Below are 21,499 nucleotides of genomic sequence, written 5' to 3' on the forward strand. Positions count from 1 at the left end.
CACCTGGTCACCTCACATGTGTACTTGTACCACTGAAAGATTTACACTCTTGTCCACTACTGTCCTTGACTTTAGTCCCCAGTGCTGATAGGGTCTAAAATCTAAGAGGCAATAAAAGCCAGGGGGCGCTACCATAGCTGGTAGTTGACCATAGCAGCATGAGCAGGCTTTGGATATTAAAGTTTCAGTTTCTCTACTGTCTGTCAACGGGTAAACGGTACACACGTTCACATGATCTCAGCTGTTGTCCCTGTTCCTACAAATACAGCAGGTTCACTGACGGTTTTTACCACCAGGACACAGTACAGTTTCAGTGGCGTTCCTGTCTTTGCTCCACCAGTAAAATAGGGCTGCTCTCTCTGCCTGGTGGAGGTCATGGGTTCATCCCTCACATCTGATGTTTGCACTGCACCCTCCTTCCTTCCCTTCCTTCCTTCCTTCCCTCCCTCCCTTCCTTCCTTCCTCCCTCCCTCTGGCCCAGTGGTCGTCCATCCAGCATCATCCCCTCCAGCCACCGTCCTGTCACCTGACCCTTTTCTACAATGACAGTCCATCAAATGTCTTCCCTTAACATCAGCGGTGGTCTATAAAAGTGGAGGTTCAATAACATTCATTTGAATGGTGACGGTATGCCATACCTGTAAATGATGTTTATCTGTCATGCCTAGTCAAATAATTTAAACAATAAAGAGAGGGATTTTTAAAATGTCTATAATATCTGAAAGTCCCTTTGATGTGTAGTACTGGTGTTACTGTTGTTGTAGTGTATGTGATACCCCATGGGGATTGTGTTACTTTTTAAGATAATAAAATAAAAACATTGTTTGGTTACACCAGCGTTTTGCTTTATTGTGATCTCTGTTACTTCTTTAGGAAATCTGAGACGGCACAGGAGGAATTGGCTCAGTGTAAGAAGACGGTATAAGGGGAAGAGTTTCCACACACATATATATAAATATATATATATTTATATTTTATTCACCTTTGTTTTCCTCTGTGGTTTCTTACAGCTGTGATCTCTGGTGTCTCCATCTCTGCCTGAAGTAACTGTCTCTCATCAGTGTGACCACAGGGTGGCGCCATTGACTGCCAGACAAAACAATCTCCAACAAGATCTGAAGCATCTTAATCTTGTTTGTGAAGATTATTTCTAGTTAGATCATTGTATCTTGCTGTGATTAGATTAGATTACATTAGATACGTTTACTGCTGCTATAAAAGGTCCTGTTATCAGAGAAATAACTGTTTCTTTAATTTCCTTTTAACTCAGATGATTTTGAAGGAGGCAACATTTTGTTAGGTTAGATGTCGGCCTTATCCTTATTTATTGTTACTACTTTCTTCACACAGAAAAACACCACTCTGAATAGTCATAGTTTTTGATTTAGCACTAGTGGGGTCAAAGGTCACTGGGCTGGTCTTGGTCTGTTTTGCACATCTGCTCTCTGTGTTTATTTAAATATTAGATGTGTTATTGTGCTGCTTTATTCTGTCACTGATGGTATTTCTTATCGACTGGGACAGACGGCCTGTACTCTGAGCTCACCGGTGTCGTTCATGGACACGCTTTATTTGATGGTATACGCCAACATAAAGATAACGGTCTGTATCACTCACACAATCACACAATCTATCACACACCTTTTATACACGTTTACATACAGACAACACAGCTGAATTAACTTGAAATGTTACTACTTAATCTACTTAATAAGATGCGATTGAGCAATATTACACTCAATGACCCACAGTTAACAACTGCTCTTCCTCAGGACTAATGTTTTTCTTGGTGGTTACTTTATACGGTGGATTTTAGTTAATAGCTGGTAGTCTCCTCATTAAGATCAAATCTCAGATTATGAATCTTGATAATCTCACAGGCGTGTAAACCAAATCCAAGAACAATCAATGTCTTATCACCTTGTTGAGATATAGCACACAGTAAAATTCTGTAGCTTATGGTTGGACTCTGATCTGTCATTAAAGGCCACAATGAGCACGTTATAAAGAAAATGAACTTTGGTATTATCCTAGAAATGGAATTTTAATATTATTACCCTCAATTTCTTTTATAGAAACACATCTTGTTTCTGATATCAGTTACGTTCTTACCACTACTACTATGGGGATGTTGTGTACATGTGTATCACTGTGCTCTGAGGTTCCTCACAGGCTGTAGCCTCCTCACCATGTGACCTCTGTGCCAAAGCTTCCATGTTCTCCCTGTCTGTAAGATGCTACACACACTGGATGACTGTGGTCTGTAAGGCTCTTTCTACCTTTAAGCACTTTTCCTCAGAGAAACAGAAGCCTATTATACATTACATTCTCTGCCTCTCCAAACTGAACTTAAATTGCATACTTTTATTTCACTGGGAGCTTTCCGCTCCATCGTAAAAGACAGACAAAAGAGCCCAGGTTTGTGAAGGACATAAAGACAGAAAGAGTGCACATATCTCTGATGACTAAACTCTGTGCTCTTCCTGGATGTCAGTGCCAAACAACAGGTGCTGGAGGAGGCTTGGTGTTAACGTGTCATGTTCCAGGGAAAACAAATCCATCTTGGACCACGACTATTTCTCTGACCTGCAGAAGAAGGCAGAACAGCTGCAGGTCATTGAACAGCTGAGAGGAAAAGAGATTTGTGCCTCAGGACGACTACAGACCCACAGTCAACCCACGCTTAACGTCCTGGGAATTAAAGCTGAACGAGGCAGGATTTCTACACTCGTTTAACAGCTTCAGAGTCATAAATACTTATGTCACTTTGAAAATGAGCTCTAACGCTGTGCTGCTGACTGAGGTTCAGTTGCTGGTGTTGTCAGGTGTTCCCTAATGTTCATGCTTTATATCTGCATTTGTGACAGCTGCAGCAACGTCTCTGTCCATGAATCAATGGAAAGTTAATGTTTGACAACCTGCTGCAGATATGACAGTTCTATGTTCTCTAAAACACATAGAACTGTCATTGTTTGATGGGTTTTTACTCCATGACAAACATCCATCATCCAGGATGTCCAGTGTGTAGCGTGTCACCCTATGTTCAAATTTGACCTCTGGTTAATCTATGAGCTTAGTTCTATGACCTGGCCTCCTCTGTGACTCTCATCCATCAGTGTGAACACTATGAGGACACGGCACTAAAACGTAATAAATCACTTATACTTCATAAAAGATCACACAAATACATTTAGCTCGTCCCACCTGATCACACACGGTTCACTCCAGGTCTTCAGGGTTCAAACAACATCAGAAGGAACCTTTAAACCTGCAATCAGAGGCTGGACCTGGATACAGTTCAGATCTCATAAGGTAACATTCAGCTTCAAGGTCACTTCACGCCTCCTCACATCAGCTCTTATCATTATTTGATCCTTAAAATGAAGATAACACAGCGTATAGTTGTATATATATATATTTATACTATATTCAGAGGGATTTTAATCAATCCAAAAGCTTATTTCTAGTATGTTTGACAGAAGTTTTTAATGCAGAGGAGGTCATAAGAGATAATAATTAAAGTTTCCATGTTTTTATTGTCATCCACTGTAAACGAACTATAGTTTGTTGCATTTATGATATAATCAGTACCACAGGAAGTAGGGGTGCTGGGGCTGCTGACCCCAAAATGTAAATTGTCGCAGAGAGAGAACATTTCCACTGTGCTCCGCATGAAGACCTGGTTACGCACATGTTCAGAGGCTTAAAGACAGTGTGGTGTTGGTGTTTCATGGTGAAGCCTGACACAGAAAAGAGCAGGGACATCACTTTTTACCTTTTTACTTCACTTGAGTTGGCAAAAACATCACAAGACAAGAAAACAAGTCTGGTTGGTAGAGACAGAAGAGAGAGCGTCTCCTGTGCGTAAAGACGCAAATGCCGCTGTTCACCACACAGGTGCTGAAATGTGACAACGCATCACTCAGTGATTTTGATCACTGTCCACATGAGGTCAAAACCGTGGTGAAATCAGTTTCATGTTGGATATTAAACAGACATTCGCTCCAGATCCAGCGGCACCCTCCTCCGCCTCTTCCCAGAGATAGGTGCACGATCACGGCTTGTTCAAAGTCCGATCCCATCACTCTTGACTTCCGAGGTCTCATTTAGGGACCGTCAACAAATTACCGTTTAAATGACAATATTTACATAAAAAATTGATTAAATAAAAATATGGGGTCAAAGACCGCGGTATCCGAAACGTCATGGTGCGCAAGCCCGACAGGAGCGTCAAGAATGGGGTAGAGAAAGTAGTAAAATGCTTCGATATAAATAATTATTTTCTATTGAGTTTTGAATGAAAAATAATAAATAATGTAATAATGTAATTATTATTTATTTTTTTCCCCAAAGCTCCAGGGAGCCACTGCAGAGGGGATTAAGAGCGTTGCTTGTTTTTACTGTTTTGATCTCGCTGCTGGTTTTTATATATATTTTATATATTATATATATTTAAAATGAATTTAATTTAGAAAAAACAATGTCGTTGTACATGAACACAGCTTTTAGATGACTTGTAAATGTCTGCTTTACTTCTTTAAAATAAGATGCAGTTGCACAGATAACAGTACTTGTTATTGTTGTGGTTTGTGATGAGGTTTGGTCAACACTGCTGTCTGTGGAGGAACTCTTCAGTGACGTCACTGAGTGTGTGTGTGTGGGGGGGGGGGCACGGACACGCCCTCTGTGAGTGACGTCACAGAGAGTTGTCCCAGCACGAGCATCACCACACACACACACACATTCATCTGCACGAGACGACGCCAGCATGTCACGGGGACAGAGGTCCACGCGCAGCCTGGTCCCGCCGCTGCTCGTGCTCTTGGCAGCGGGACAAACGTGTCTCGCGGTCCGTCCGCTGCTCGTGCTGCTGATCGATGGTTTCCGGTATGATTACATGGATGACCTGCACGCGCTGCCCGGATTTGGCGAGCTCGTGACCAGAGGTGTGAAGGTGGACTACATGACACCGGACTTCCCCAGTTTATCTTACCCCAATTACTACTCACTGATGACAGGTAATCTATGCATCTGTTTAGTGATTTAAACACTAACAACTAAAAGAAAACTGCATTAATGACTAGACAACATTAACATAACAGAGCTTCAATAACAAGCGTGTCAGTGAAATGCATTTTGAGAAATGTTTGACCTCAGGTCTGTGAAATGTTTCCCTCTCTGTGTTGTTTTCTGTCCATAACAACGATTTATAAACACACACTCAGCTGTTTTCACTCAGCAGAAAAACTCACAACAATCACAATAATCAGCACTGACTGACCTGAAACATCTTTTTGATTGGGACACAAGGTTTAATCTGGATTAAAACTGATCCTGATTTGGTAATCCTTTTTTTTTTGCTATCCATGATCACGTAATCTTTTGACTTTTGAGGCGGCAACATCAGATTGGATCAATCTGATCTGGATAGAAACTTTTCAGGATCACTGAATCTGGATAAGCTTAAATAGGATAGGAAATCAACAATGTAGAACTATTGAAAACTTTATCAATAATCATTTCATTGAACAACAAAAACTCACCCCCCATGGTGCTCGTAGGGGGCGTGGCCTCAATAGCCCTGCAGTAAGCAGTGAGCTATGTGCCTGTGATTGAAAAGCATTGACATTCAACTCTATGTTTGTTTTCGCAGAGATTATGCTCCAACATATTATATAGCAACTATATTTCTGTTTATTCCTGTAATTCCCATGTGAAGTTTCCCATGTTAATAATGATGAACCATGTTCAACACAGATCAACACCTTTTTTTTACATTTTAAATCTCACTCATCCGTTGTTTTCATGTGTTTTCTGCTGCTCCTCGTCACGTGGGATAATCTCACATTATTGGTTTAGGGAGGAATTAGGAGCTTTTGTTTTGATGAAACTGATGTTCTTCCATAAAATGCTGCAGAACTGTTGTCATTTAAAAATGTTGATGTTGATGATGATGATGATGATGATTTGTGCAGCCCAAGAAGAAACTGACTTGAAGTTGTGACAGCCGTCCAATAGGAGCCTGGTTACAGGTCTAATCCAGAGAATTCAGAACTCTTTGTTTTGTAAAATGTTGATCGGTGTTCACTTTTAAGGTGCTGAAACATCAGAGAACTTCTCACTCTTAAGTGATTCATCGATTATCAACATCAGCCCGTAAGCAGCTTACACAGTGACGACAACAGTGGAGAGAAAAACAACAAAGAGAACAACACAACCAGAGTCTGGGTCGTGTGTGTGTGTGTGTGTGTGTGTGTGTGTGTGTGTGTGTGTGTGTGTGTGTGTGTGTGTGTGTGTGTGTGTGTGTGTGTGTGTGTGTGTGTGTGTGTGTGTGTGTGTGTGTGTGTGTGTGTGTGTGTGTGTGTGTGTGTGTGTGTGTGTGTGTGTGTGCTCCCAGCTCTATATTTGACTAAGCCCTAAGAACAACAGGCTCATCCTGACCCACAGGATGTGACTTTGGTGTCTGTCTCCCTCCTGATGATGTGCTGATGTGTGTGTTTTCATAGAGCACAGTCACCCTTTAGATTCTCACACACACACAAGCATACATGATCATGACTCAGACTGTTTTTGTCTTTGTGTGTGTGTGTGTGTGTGTGTGTGTGTGTGTGTGTGTCAGGCCGTCACTGTGATGTTCATCAGATGACTGGCAACAACATGTTTGATGAAGTCTCCAAGAAGGAGTTTCTGATCGGGACCAACGCCGACAGCCGGCTTCCTCTGTGGTGGGATGGATCAGAGCCCTTATGGGTCACCATGCAGAAGCTCGGGAAGAAGGTCTACATGTATTACTGGCCTGGTGAGCACGCACACACACACACACACACACACACACAATCTGTACGTTAATGGGTTTCTTTTTACATAATGCTGACTTTAGCCCCTTTTCCACATATGGTCCCAGCTCGCCTCAGCACGGCAAGGTTTAGGTTGTGTTTTCATTGCAATATAGTACCTACTCAACGTGGGCGGAGTAATCACAGCGCGGCTGCATGAAACTGCCAAAAAAAGTACCACGTGCTAAGTTAAATTTGTTGACGCCGTTATTCTAGAATTTACGGTAGGCGGTCATCTACATGTTTGTTGGCGCCGATATTCAAGAATTTACGGTAGACGGTCATCTACATGTTTGTTGGCGCTGTTATTCTAGAATTTACGGTAGGCGGTCATCTACATGTTTGTTGGCGCCGTTATTCTAGAATTTACGGTAGGCGGTCATCTACGTTTTTTGGCGCTGTTATTCTAGAATTTACGGTAGACGGTCATCTACATGTTTGTTGGCGCTGTAATTCTAGAATTTACGGTAGGCGGTCATCTACGTTTTTTGGCGCCGTTATTCTAGAATTTACGGTAGTCTGTCATCTACATGTTTGTTGGCGCCGTTATTCTAGAATTTACGGTATGTCCTTCACCTCATGTCCTTCACCTCATGTCCTTCACCTCAGGTCCTTCACCTCAGGTCCTTCACCTCAGGTCCTTCACCTCATGTCCTTCACCTCATGTCCTTCACCTCAGGCGGTCATCTACATGTTTGTTGGCGCCGTTATTCTAGAATTTACAGTAGGCGGTCATCTACATGTTTGTTGGCGCATTTTTTTCTAGAATTTACGGTAGTCGGTCATCTACATGTTTGTTGGTGCCGTTATTCTACGTCAAAAGTATAGTTTTGTGTCTTCAGGCTGTGAGGTGGAGATTCTGGGCGTCCGGCCGTCTTTCTGTGAAGAGTACGTCTATAACCCATCAGAGAAAAACTTCACTGACTCCATAGTGAACGCTCTCAGTGTGCTGAGGTAACTACATTATCAGCTCTAACATCTATCAGAGAGTTAACTCTCTACATAACCTTCATACTGTGTGTGTTTTTTCTGTGCTTGTAGGACGGGCAAAGCAGACATGGCAGCCATATATTATGAGAACATCGATGTAGAGGGCCATCACTTTGGTCCAGACTCTCCTCAGATTAAAGCAGCTGTTAAACAGCTGGATGTTGCCATGCAGTTTCTCAACAGCAAAATCAAAGTGCGTATAATATTGTGCGTCATAATTACAGATTCTCCAGTTGTCTGTTTTCATCAGGTTCTGCCTTTTGTCTCATCCTCCTGTAGGAGAACAACATGGAGGATCAGCTGAATATTGTGCTGTTCTCTGACCACGGAATGACAAACATCCAGTGGATGGAGAAGGTCATAGAGCTGGAGAAGTACATCAGCATGTCAGATGTCAAGATGATGGACAGAGGACCTGTGGTCAGTCTGTGGCCCAGAGACAACAAATACCAAGAGGTGAGACCACTGACAGGATGTCCTCAGGTCCACATTTATGTTTCAAATCGAACCTCGAATGTGAAGGTGCTGCTGTGTGTGTGTGTGTTTGTTGACAGGTGTACGCTGCGCTGTCTCAGGTCCCTAACATGCGTGTCTATGCAAGAAAGGACATCCTTGAGCGTTACCATTACAAAGGAGGGAAGTTTGTTTCACCTCTGACTCTTGTGGCAGAGCCTGGCTGGTTCATCACTGAGGTAACGACACATGGTTCACTGCTGTCACACACTGACACACACACTAAGCTGATTTTCACATTTAGTAAAGTCAAGTGCTAAGACATTACTCACCATTTTCATTCCCAAACAAAAATGTGTCCATACGGGAAGACCATCCGGGGGGTTGGGGGCGGGCCCACCAAGTAGTGGATTTATCCCCCATCTTCCCCTCCGGGGGTCTCCGCTCTCCCCCAATATTTTATGGCATATTAGACACTAGGGCTTGGGGGTGGAGTGGGGCATATCGACAACCACGCTGTCAGCAAGCAGCGGGGTGTTGTCGCCTCATCCTCCCCCAAAATTTTTAATGCATACTAGATACCAACATCCCCCATACACACATCCCACAGCACACATACATACACACCACACCACATCCTGGTGGGGGGGGGATGGGGGATGGGGGATGGGGGATGGGGGATGGGTGTGGGGGGACCTCCCGGGTACCTGTGTCCCGCCCGCCTCCCGGCTGGGCTGGGGTCAGCTGTTTGGGCTGGGGGTGGCTGTGGAGCTCCGCGGCACTGGCGGCTGAGGGGGGTGGTTGGGTTGGCTGTCGGTCTGTCGGGGGAGCCCCGGGGGACCTGGCCTTGGCTTGCCATGACTCCTGGGAAGGGTGATGGTGGGCTGCGAGCTGGTCGCTCGGCGGCGGCTGACTTTGGGCGCCTTGCCCTGGGTGGACGGTGGGTCCCTGTGCCTGCAGCTATTTTAGGGTACTGCACCCAGTAGTTCTTTATAGATGTCATTCATGAAGTAGATATTTGTAATATGTGTGTGTGTGTGTGTGTGTGTGTGTGTGTGTGTGTGTGTGTGTGTGTGTGTGTGTGTGTGTGTGTGTGTGTGTGTGTGTGTGTGTGTGTGTGTGTGTGTGTGTGTGTTTGTGTTTTCACTCACTCCAGAACCAGAAATCCCTCCCGTATTGGAAAAACAGCTCCGGTGAACCCTCAGCTTGGCAAAATGGCTGGCATGGTTACGACAACGAGTTCCTGGACATGAGAGCTTTTTTCTTGGCAGCAGGACCTGGTAACACACACACATCATATTCAACACACAACTATCTAACACTTAAAAGACTCAGTTTAACAGTGTCACGCAGCGACCACTGGACCCCAGCAGCAGGCCCAAGGCAGATGTGAAATAATGGCACTTTTCCATTACACAGTTCTAGCACTAACTCGGCTCAAATCAGTTTTTTTGCTTTTCCATCAGTGAAAGTACCTGGTGCTTTTTGAAGTACCTGCTCTGACGAGGCTCCAAGCGAGCTGAGCTGATACTAAAATGTGATGTTGACATCCTGAAAAATGCAAGGAAATGTCGTATTTCAGCTCAGTGACTGTGCTACGGTCATGCAGGAAGTACTGAACCATTCTGTAAACAAATCTTTTTAATGAACTTATTCTAATGATTTACTTACACCCAAAACAACAGCTTTACAAGTCACTAGTGGGTGGTTGAGGAGGTTCTATAGTCATAGTGGAGTGGAGCAGTGTTTACACAGTGTTTATTGAATCGATCAGTAAATTAATCATCAACTATTTTGACCGTAGAGAGTCTACTCTTTGGTTTGGCACTTTCAGTGTTTACATAGAACACAATGTTTTGTGGGTCTTGGAAAATAGTCAAAATGCTGTAAAACGCTTGGCAGTCAATGAGTTAAAAGGGATTTTTTTGTTGTTTGTTTCTTTGCTCCATATTTCAAAAAATAAGACCTCATTCACATTATTTTGAAGTTTTCAATCAACTTCTACATCTTCAGGAGTTGGCTTCAGGCAACAGGGCTTAGTCCAAAGAAGGTTCACCTCTTATTGAAGAGGCTTCTTTAGTTTTGACTAAACTGAGTCCTGTCCCAAAAGTTTCCATCAATGTTTTTGTTGCATTTTAGTGAATTAAAGTAGTGCCTAAAAACCGGACACAGAGATGTTTCTTGGATCCCTAAAGAAATATGTGTGTGTATGATGTAAATAACATGGATCCTGATTGTTTTCTTTCATTTCTATCATTTCAGATTTCAAGCGTAATCTTCAGGCCGCTCCCATTCGAACAGTGGACGTCTATAACGTCATGTGCTGGACACTCGGAGTGGAACCTCTGGCCAACAACGGCTCCTGGTCTCGTGTGGAGTTCCTGCTGAACGCCTCAGCTCCAGCTCAGCCTGCAGTCGTCTGGATGAGCTCTGTGTGTTTGTTTGGATTATTGTTTGCTTTGTGGGATTAAAACACAGCGACAGCATCAGGGATTTGAATGAAAGAGTGTGGAAATCTGGACTTTTCTTTATCTCTCATGACTGTTGACGTTTGTTCAGTCACACCTTAGTTCTGACTCTTGAATGTGAAGTTTTTCCCTCTTTTCCTACCATTTGTTGACAGTGATGCTCACAAATCTAAAGCCCTTTCACATGAGTAACAGATTTAGTAGCATAAACTATAGAAAACTGATCGTGTAGAAGTTTCTAAACATTTCAGATGATTTTAGAAATATTGCTGCCTTTCTTTTCTGCTTGAAACCTTTTCAAACTTTGTGGATTCAGTCTGTTTAGAGAAGCGTTAGAGTCTGTGTTGAATCTGTGGGACCATGAATAACATGAAAATAAAACGACGCTGAAGTTGGCACCACATTCGCCTCCGGTTCTCTTTAAGTTTCCGTTCCACCTTAAAAAGTGCAAGTTTCAGCCACTGGGTGGCGAGCTATTCTGCAGAGCAGTGCTGATCACACAGCTGTTGATGGTGGGGTGTTTTTTTTTTTTTTGGTTAAAAAAACTTGCCAGCACATATGCACAGGTGCATATACATACAATAGATACAAATATTCTGGTGCAGACTTGTATTTATTAAACAACACAAAAATTAAACACTTTAGAAGAACAGCATTCAATAATATTTAGTCATGTGAGGGGGAGATTGTTGATATACATTGTTATAATGTTATTGATATAGCACTGGAAATCTGGTGAAAATCCACTTCAGAAATCATAATTTTGACTCTTTTATTGCAACAATTGCTGACTTTGCAGTGCCACCTAATGGCCAAATAAGGTTTCCTGTTGAATGTCTCACCTGATTCACATACTACAGCTTCTCAACTTTCCAGTGATGACCCATATATTCACATTTACTGTGGAATTTTGGAGAAAATGCATTTCAAAAAAAATAATTTTGACTCTTTTATTGCAACAGTCGCTGACTTTGCAGTGCCACCTAATGGCCAAATAAGGTTTCCCGTTGAATGTTTCACCTGATTCAAATACTACAGCTTCTCACCTTTCCATTGATGCCCCGTATGTCCATATTCACTGGAGAATTTTGGAGAAAATCCATTTAAAATATTAACATTTTGACGTTTTTATTGCAACAATTGTTGACTTTGCAGTGCCACCTAATGGACAAATAATGTTTCCCGTTGAATGTCGCACCTGATTCACATACTAGACCTTCTCACCTTTCCAGTGATGCCCCATATGTCCATATTTACTGTAGAATTTTGGAGAAAATCCACTTCAAAAATCATAATTTTGACGTTTTTATTGCAACATTTGTTGACTTTGCAGTGCCACCTAATGGACAAATAAGGTTTCCCGTTGAATGTCTCACCTGATTCACATACTACAGCTTCTCAACTTTCCAGTGATGCCCCATATATCCACATTTACTGTGGAATTTTGGAGAAAATCCATTTCAAACATCATAATTTTGACTCTTGTATTGCAACAGTTGCTGACTTTGCAGTGCCACCTAATGGCCAAATAAGGTTTCCCGTTGAATGTCTCACCTGATTCACATACTAGACCTTCTCACCTTTCCAGTGATGCCCCATATGTCAATATTTACTGTGGAATTTTGGAGAAAATCTATTTCAAAAATGATGCACTGCACATGCACAGTTCTGCCCGAAATAGATACCCGATAAGTGTCCAAAGTGGTTTGCAATATAGCTCCCGAGTGGAAGGACTTGCCGAGAAGGACATTTTGCCCCCCACAGCACGCCTAACGCCCTCTCCCATCACTGTCCAACATGGTCAGTTGTATACAGCATATTGTTATGGAGCATCGTGATATTATACGCGATTGGACAGCTTGGAGTCTTGGAAATCCATGCATGACCATGACCACCCCATTAATAAGTTTTATGTTTTAAAATAAGTTTTTCTTTTATATAAAAAATGTTATGGCCGTCACATCACCTAAGAAGCCTTCTAAAGAGGTCAAGCATTTGATGTTAGGCCAATATAAGTGGGAAAGGTGCCCTCAAATTTGTCACAGTACAACATCGGTGAGGAAAAGTCTAGAAATGGCCCATACAAGATCATGTTAAGCCAGTAGATTTGCGTGTGGCACATCAGGCAGTGACCAACATGAGGACAATCCACCCCCTAGATCATGCAATTGTTGCAATAAAAGTATCAAAATGATGATTTTTGAAGTGGATTTTCTCCAAAATTCCACAGTAAATGTGGACATATGGGGCATCACTGGAAAGGTGAGAAGGTGTAGTATGTGAATCAGGTGAGACATTCAACGGGAAACCTTATTTGGCCATTAGGTGGCACTGCAAAGTCAGCAACTGTTGCAATAAAAGAGTCAAAATGTTAATATTTTAAATGGATTTTCTCCAAAATTCCACAGTAAATATGGACATATGGGGCATCACTGGAAAGGTGAGAAGGTCTAGTATGTGAATCAGGTGAGACCTTCAACGGGAAACCTTATTTGTCCATTAGGTGGCACTGCAAAGTCAGCAATTGTTGCAACAAAAACATCAAAATGTTGATTTTTGAAATGGATTTTCTCCAAATTTCCACAGTGTTATATCAATAACATTGTAACAATTTATTTCAACAATCTCCCCCTCACAGAACTAAAAACATATCAATATTAGTAATGATACTTAATATTATTGAATGCTGTTCTTCTAAAGTGTTTCATTTTTGTGTTGTTTAATAAATATTAATAATATAATTAATAATATAATAAATAATATGCACCAGCATATTTTTATCTATTGTATGTATATGCACCTGTATGTGCCGGCAAGTTTTTTTAACCAAAAAAAAACAAAAAACATCCCCATATCAACAGCTGTGTGATCAGCACTGCTCTGCAGAATAGCTCGCCACCCAGTGGCTGAAACTTGCACTTTTTAAGGTGGAACGGAAACTTAAAGAGAACCGGAGGCGAATGTGGTGCCAACTTCAGCGTCGTTAAACAAAAACATATACATTTTAAATATAGTGATAGGAGGTAGAGTTTATATTGTTGTTTAGAAGTAGTTTTAGTATGAAAGACAAAAACGACTGTTTTAAAAAGAGAAGCACGCGAGGTCACATGGAGCAGAGACCACGCCCCCCAGCGGCCAGGTATCACAGGTGACGTAAATGAGCAGGTGATTAGGCCAACCACTGACACCTGTGTGTGTGTGTGTGTGTGTGTGTGTGTGTGTGTGTGTGTGTGTGTGTGTGTGTGTGTGTGTGTGTGTGTGTGTGTGTGTGTATGTATATAAGCCAACTCCTTCAAATGCTTCATTCTCCGCTGAACCTCAGTGAATCATCACCTGAGCAGCTGAGCCTGAACTGAAGGTGAAGTAAAAACTCTCAGTCGATCCTTTTGTCTTTAATCTTGTTCACATTTGAACGCGTTGTTTCTTTCTAACGTGTCTTTGTTTTTTTCTCCCTATTTTTTTTTTTAACAGACTCTGCGGCTGAAATACTGCTCATCCACCCGCCGTGATGTCTGTTCGGTGAGTGCCAGAAACCAAACCCCGTTCAACTTCCTGCCATTTTTGTGAACTAACGCTTTAATAAGTGACTCTCTTTCCAAAACCCTTGTATCTCGGACTTGTTCCGGCTCCGTTGGATCAAGCTGAACAATTCGTCTCATTGACATTTGCGAAAGATTCCCACCTTTCACTAAACTTTTGTTTTCATCCATTTGTAGGTTCCAGCGGTAACACCGAGACACACGAAGGAGGTGTGTAGATAATGACTTTTGATAGAAAACTAGTGGAATTCCTTTTGTGTACGTGTGGGTTTTTTCCCCGTTAACTTGCATCATTATTCATCACCAGGTGAAAGGAGACGCCATGACTCACGGCCTGCAGACCGACCGGTTCTTAGAAAGTACATCCATTGAAGTCCATGCAGCCAGAGGTACGAGCTGCAAGACTGATTTTATTTTTTATTTTTGAAACGTTATATTCCCCCTTGCTCGGTTTTTTTTTTTTTTTTTTTTTTTTTTTTTTTTTTTTTTTTTACGTGCATTTCTTTTTCAGGATTCTGGCCTGTGTGCGACTTCCTGCAGCAGTGGAAGCTTTTGTCCACAATCTGCCAGAGAAGCAGGTTAATCCCCATCCACTATCTGTTCTGTTTCGCCACAAGATGGCGCCAGAGGGTGGACTTTAATCTTGTGATTTCCTTTTATTGGACTTTTACAAATGTGCTTGACCCTTTCGTCTTTATTTCAGACTCTGGGGATGTCTGAAGGAGTCATGCAGGAAGTCAACCCCTTCAAGTAATCTGCACAGGTACATTTCATGGAAACTGTTTGCAGTTGTGTTGAATAAACATATGCTCAAAGGCATTTGAACAAAGTTACTTGTTTGATTTGAGGTGAAGCATTTTGCTTTTATTTAATCTGGACTCTGTTTTTTCCACTCACTACCATAGTGCTTCCTGTTGGCCACATTCATGCAACAAGCTGCTAATTTGGAAGACCTTGATCTTTAAATACTTGTGCTAATGTCAAATTTGTTTGAATGCAGATGCATTGTGTCTTTTCATGAATTGGGTTTAAATTACCCTAATATGTATTGGTGTACTGCTAAGCAAGGGTCCATTTGTCATTTATGTCCAACTTGGTGTCTTGTCTTCTGCAGGATATCTATTGTCTTGAGTAGATAATGACTTTTAGAAAACGGAAACTAGTGGAATTCCATTTGTGCGTTTTGCCATTAACTTGCATCATTATTCATCACCAGGTGAAGGAAAAAGCCATCACACACGGCCTGAATCAGCCTCTTCACTTCCGGTTCTTCTTATTCCGCTTCTGCCCGGAGTCAGCATCACTTCCTGTTCAGAGTCACTCGGACAAGGAACAGAAGCTCCATCCTGAGTCCCTTCAGCAAGACTTGCATCAGGTAATCTTTTTTTTTTTGTAACCACATCCTCACATGTGCTCACTTGCTCACAGACAGCAGATAATGGCATCTTAAACTTAGTCCCTGCACCATTTTCTATAGAGAAATGTTGTTTTTTAACATCATGGCACACATGCATTAAGCCAGTGCTGCCTTGACTAGTGACTTAAATGTTTGTGATTCCCTTAACCAAATTAACCATTTAATGTTCTTTAAATTTCACGTTCTCCTATTGCTCTTTATTCTTATAAACTTGTATTTTTTTTTTCAGGGTTCCTGACTTCCTGCAGCAGTGGAATCTTGGACAATCTGCTCGAGAAGCAGGTAAATCTCCAGCGTCACTGTTTGACCACAAGATGGCGCCAGAGGACAGATTATAATCTGCAGTTTTCCTTTATTGACCTCTTACAAATGTGCTTGACCCTTTTTTCTTGTCTTTACTTCAGACTCTGGGAATGTTTGAAGGTGTAATGCAGGATGTGAACCACCTCAGGTACACTTCACAGAAACTGTTTGCAGTTGTGTTTAATAAACATGCTCAAAGGCATTTAAACAAAGTTACTTGTTGGTGTTTGATTTGAGGTCAAGCATTTTGCTTTTATTCAATCTGGCATTGGATTTTTCACTCGCGTAGTCCTTCCTGTTGGCCACAAATGCAATTCATACAAGCTGCTAATTTGGAAGATGCTAACATCTGAAGATGTCATTTATAAACTTCCTTCTTTGTCCCCTTGCTTAATTTGGAATAACTGACTAAAAGTTGGGTTTACATTGCTTTAGTGTCACAGCTCCTTGACTCATGTCGAACTTTAACTGATTTAGAAATTGCCCATGTCCCCAAGTTAGAGTGACTTATGTTGCGTCTTTTAACCACTATAGTCGTGTCCTTCAACCACTATAGTCGTGTCCTTCCTGTTACCCACAATCCAAAAGGGCTGTTAGATTTGAGTCCTTCATGCAACAAGCTGCTAATCTGCAAGACCTTGATCTTTAAATGCTTGTGCTAATGCTGTAGGCTAACACCTGAAGATGTAATTTTTAAAGGTCTTCCATTGTGCCCTTACTAAATTGGGAGTATCTGACTAAAAGTTTGGTTTAAATTACCTAGATGTGTTTTGTAGTGTTAGTGACTTATGTTGCGTCTTCACTGCTATAGTCCGCGTGTCCTTCCTGTTAGCCACCATCCAAATTATTGTGAATACCCAGCCTTATGTTGACTGTCATTGTGTCTCACATGGACAATCTTTATTAGTGTTCTGCTAAACAAGGGTCCATTTGTCTTCTATGTGTAACTTGGTGTCTTGTGTTCTGCAGGATGCTGTTGAGATGATGCTCCACTTGGCTGAGAAACCAGAAGCTCCTTGAAGAGACAACTGCACCATCATGTGAGTATGTTGTCTTACAGCATGTCACCACTTCTGTGGTGTTTGTGTTGACGTTGTTGTGCTTTGTCTTCCAGAATGAAGATGGACTCTTGCAAGAACTTCAGTTTTGTCTATTTGCTGCCATTTGGAAGGAGAGTGTTCAAGAATCCCTTGAGCGCTCAATGTCCAGAGAGAAACATGCGTTTAGATAGTGCAATGCAGGGATTGTTGTGTTTCAAAATAAAAACTTCAAGCATACTTTTTTTTCATGTGTATCTTTATTATAAGGAACAGAAGAAGTAAAACAAATTTACTAAGTACATTCAATGAACCAGTTGACACTGGAGCTAAGGACAAAAACATTATAACAAAGTACAACAACCAGAGAAGCTGCTGAATGAAATAAAGTTAAACACATTAAAACATGAAGAAAATACTAAGTATAAACAGTGACACAAGCTGCACAGAGAATAATTATAACAAACAAGACTATCAGAGAAGCTGCTGAACTAAGTTAGACATTAACAAGATTAAATCTCAAATAATCTGACTAAGTAAAAACAATATAACAAAAAAACACCTAACAGCCAAAATAAAATGCTAAGTTAACAGCTAACAATTGTCACAGAAACATGTTCAACAGCTCTGTCAGTAATCAGTGACACAACTGCAAAAACAGTGGAGACTTGCACTTATCATTAAAGAAGTTCTCTTCAGTGATAAGTTTAAGACTCAAACACTGTCTCTGCAGTTGTGTCACTGATCACTGACAGAGCTGCTGAACATGTCTCTGTTAAAATGTACAAGTGTTAGTTTGCAGTTAACTTTGAGTATTTTCTTTGGCTGAGAGAGAGAGGTGGTCTTCACCTGCTGAGACACACTGACATTATGGTTTAGACTGGATGGGCAATGTAATTGTGTGGTTATTTTGAATTAATCTGAGTTGAAAAAATAAATTGGTCTAAAAATAGATCCTAAAGGGACTTGATTAGATCGTTTAATAAATAGACAGTACACTTTATTTAATGCTGTAACTTTATTTTCACTCTTTACATTTACAGTTAAATTACTCAATGATTATTGATTGAAATCTTAACATAAGTCACTGAAGAAATGATAATAGTTCATGTTCAGTAGAGAAGGAAATGATAATATTTAGTTTTGGTCTAATAATCAGTTATAGTAAATCTATTTTTATGGTGAGCATGGGATTAAAGTAGCATTATTTTAAACGAATTTTTGATTATTTTTGTATGCAAGATTGTATAATTACATAATGATTTGATGCATTTCCAAAATTGTACTCCTTTAACAACCCAATATTATATTCGTTTTACATTTATTTTGTGAACACTTGGTTTATTTATATTATAGAAACTGCACGAAAAAAGCAGCACGGTTTTCAAAAGACGACATTATTATGTTTGATTGTTGTAAAATTATATATAAAAAAACGTGATAGAAACATAGTACAATTAAGATTTTTTTTATTTGGACACACATTGTACAAAGTGACAATTCAGTTATTTAAAATATAAAGATACTATACAGAAAGATTAGTTTAATCATTTTATTTGGCAGGTTGAGCAGGAGAATTCAAAGTCTCTAGTGACAAAGACGATCAATTAGTTTCAGCTATTAATAAAAACAGGAATTTTAAGTTTATTTGAGGAGATTGTGAGAGTAATATCTTTAATGCAGTTAAAAGTTTAAGACTTAATAATTCTAGTCATTCTATTGACAGGTCACTGATAAAATTAGAGCAAGTAAATATTAAAAGACATTTGTTGTTTTTTTTCCCCACAGAAGGTTTATTTTAAAAGTGGACAATATTAGCTGTTATTTAGACAAATCAGGATTCATATGAGAAGACACTGATCTGTTATCTTACTAAAATGGATTAAAATTATCATCACGTTATATTTAAGAGCTTAAATTACATTTTAATCAAGTGAGAAGTAGCTAATTTTCTCATAGACTTACATTACATTTGAATCGAGTTAATTTTCAGAATTATCAGAATATGTCTACGTAATACAGTCTGTTTTTTGTTTTTTGTTTTTAAATAGAATTAACCAATATAAATGGGTAGAAACTACATTGATATGATGTCTCAGCGTGGTAGAAGAAGCCGCTCACCGAGTCTTCATGGCGGCTCGTCTTCTTCATCCAGCGTGGCTTCTCCAGCAGAACATCCGGGAACTCTTGGCTTTGGCCGACACGAAACGACAGCTTCCTAAACAAAACGGTCACGGTCAGCGTCATAGTATAAAGTATGTCTTCAACATTAAAAACAATCATTTTTCAGCAGCAGTTACCACCACATGTTTGTCACCGCTGCTCCTCGTCCTTCCGCGTGTCTCCTCCTGCACCTGCGTGTGCGGAAGTTCTGAATGACAAACAGGAAGTGGAAGATTCCAAAAATAGTTGTATCTAAACTGCCATCCGGTGGACAAATGTGATAGTATTGCTACTCAAAACTTGACACTGCCCTCCGGTGGACAAACGTAATATTACTGCTGCTCAACTGTTCAATCTTACATATACAAGTAGATTGATTCGAAGTCGAGGGATAATTAATTCACAGTTGCTCAACTCTTAAAACTGCCCTCCGGTGGACACACGTGATATTACGTGTAGATGAATTGATTCAAGGCTGCTCAGATGTTAAAGCTGCCCTCCGGTGGACAAACGCGATATTACGTGTAGATGAATTGATTCACGGCTGCTCAGATGTTAAAGCTGCCCTCCGGTGGACAAACGTGATATTACGTGTAGATGAATTAATTCACGGCTGTTCAACTGTTAAACCTGCCCCCCGGTGGACACACGTGATATTACATATAGATCAGGGGTCTCAAACTCAATTTGCCTGGGGGCTGCATGAGTTAGAGTCTGGGTGAGGCTGGGCCGCATCACAGGTTTCCCGTTGAATGTCTCACCCGATTCACATACTACAGCTTCTCACCTTTCCAGTGATGCCCCATATGTCCATATTTACTAGAGAATTTTGGAGAAAATCCACTTCAAATATCATCATTTTTATACTTTTATTGCAACAATTGCTGACTTTGCACTGACACCTAATGGACAAATAAGGTGTCCTGTTGAATGTCTCACCTGATTCACATACTACAGCTTCTCAACTTTCCAGTGATGCTCCATATGTTCATATTTACTGTGGAATTTTGGAGAAAATCCATTTAAAAAAATCATAATTTTGACTCTTTTATTGCAACAATTGCTGACTTTGCAGTGCCACCTAATGGCCAAATAAGGTTTCCCGTTGAATGTTTCACCTGATTCACATACTACAGCTTCTCAACTTTCCAGTGATGCTCCATATAGCCACATTTACTGTGGAATTTTGGAGAAAATCCATTTAAAAAAATCATAATTTTGACTCTTTTATTGCAACAATTGCTGACTTTGCAGTGCCACCTAATGGCCAAATAAGGTTTCCCGTTGAATGTCTCACCTGATTCACATACTACAGCTTCTCACCTTTCCAGTGATGCCCAATATGTCCATATTTACTGGAGAATTTTTGAGAAAATCCACTTCAAAAATCATCATTTTGACACTTTTATTGCAACAGTTGCTGACTTTGCAGTGCCACCTAATGGCCACATAAGGTTTCCCGTTGAATGTTTCACCTGATTCACATACTACAGCTTCTCAACTTTCCAGTGATCCTCCATATAGCCACATTTACTGTGGAATTTTGGAGAAAATCCATTTTAAAAAATCATAATTTTGACTCTTTTATTGCAACAATTGCTGAATTTGCAGTGCCACCTAATGGCCAAATAAGGTTTCCCGTTGAATGTCTCACCTGATTCACATACTACAGCTTCTAAACTTTCTGATGATGCCCCATATATCCACATTTACAGTGGAATTTTGGAGAAAATGCATTTCAAAAATCATAATTTTGATACTTTTATTGCAACAATTTCTGACTTTGCACTGCCACCTAATGGACAAATAAGGTGTCCCGTTGAATGTCTCACCTGATTCACATACTTCAGCTTCTCAACTTTGCAGTGATGCTCCATATATCTACATTTACTGTGGAATTTTGGAGAAAATGCATTTCAAAAATCATAATTTTGACTCTTTTATTGCAACATTTGCTGAGTTTGCAGTGTCACCTAATGGCCAAATAAGGTTTCCCGTTGAATGTTTCACCTGATTCACATACTACACCTTCTCACCTTTCCAGTGATGCCCCATATGTCCACATTTACTATGGAATTTTGGAGAAAATCCGCTTCAAAAATCATAATTTTGATACTTTTATTGCAACAATTGCTGACTTTGCAGTGCCACCTAATGGACAAATCAGGTGTCCCGTTGAATGTCTCACCTGATTCACATACTAGACCTTCTCAACTTTCCAGTGATGCTCCATATATCCACATTTACTGTGGAATTTTGGAGAAAATCCATTTCAAAAATGATGCACTGCACC

At 40.6% G+C, this 21,499-nt stretch overlaps 1 protein-coding gene across 1 annotated transcript; it reads left to right on the forward strand.

Annotated features, from left to right (window-relative positions):
- Nucleotides 1-4,768: 4,768 nt before the first annotated feature.
- Nucleotides 4,769-10,979, forward strand: enpp6 (ectonucleotide pyrophosphatase/phosphodiesterase 6; the record flags this gene model as incomplete). The annotated part of the gene is made up of 8 exons (XM_083906090.1): nucleotides 4,769-5,018; nucleotides 6,620-6,799; nucleotides 7,679-7,790; nucleotides 7,878-8,019; nucleotides 8,106-8,282; nucleotides 8,381-8,518; nucleotides 9,436-9,559; nucleotides 10,542-10,979. 8 exons carry the CDS (start codon nucleotides 4,769-4,771, stop codon nucleotides 10,748-10,750), a joined length of 1,332 nt encoding a protein of 443 aa, XP_083762216.1. The 3' UTR covers nucleotides 10,751-10,979.
- Nucleotides 10,980-21,499: the final 10,520 nt, after the last annotated feature.

Source organism: Microchirus variegatus (assembly GCF_963457635.1).
Source record: "Microchirus variegatus genome assembly, chromosome: 19".
NCBI classification, from domain to species: Eukaryota; Metazoa; Chordata; class Actinopteri; order Pleuronectiformes; family Soleidae; genus Microchirus; species Microchirus variegatus.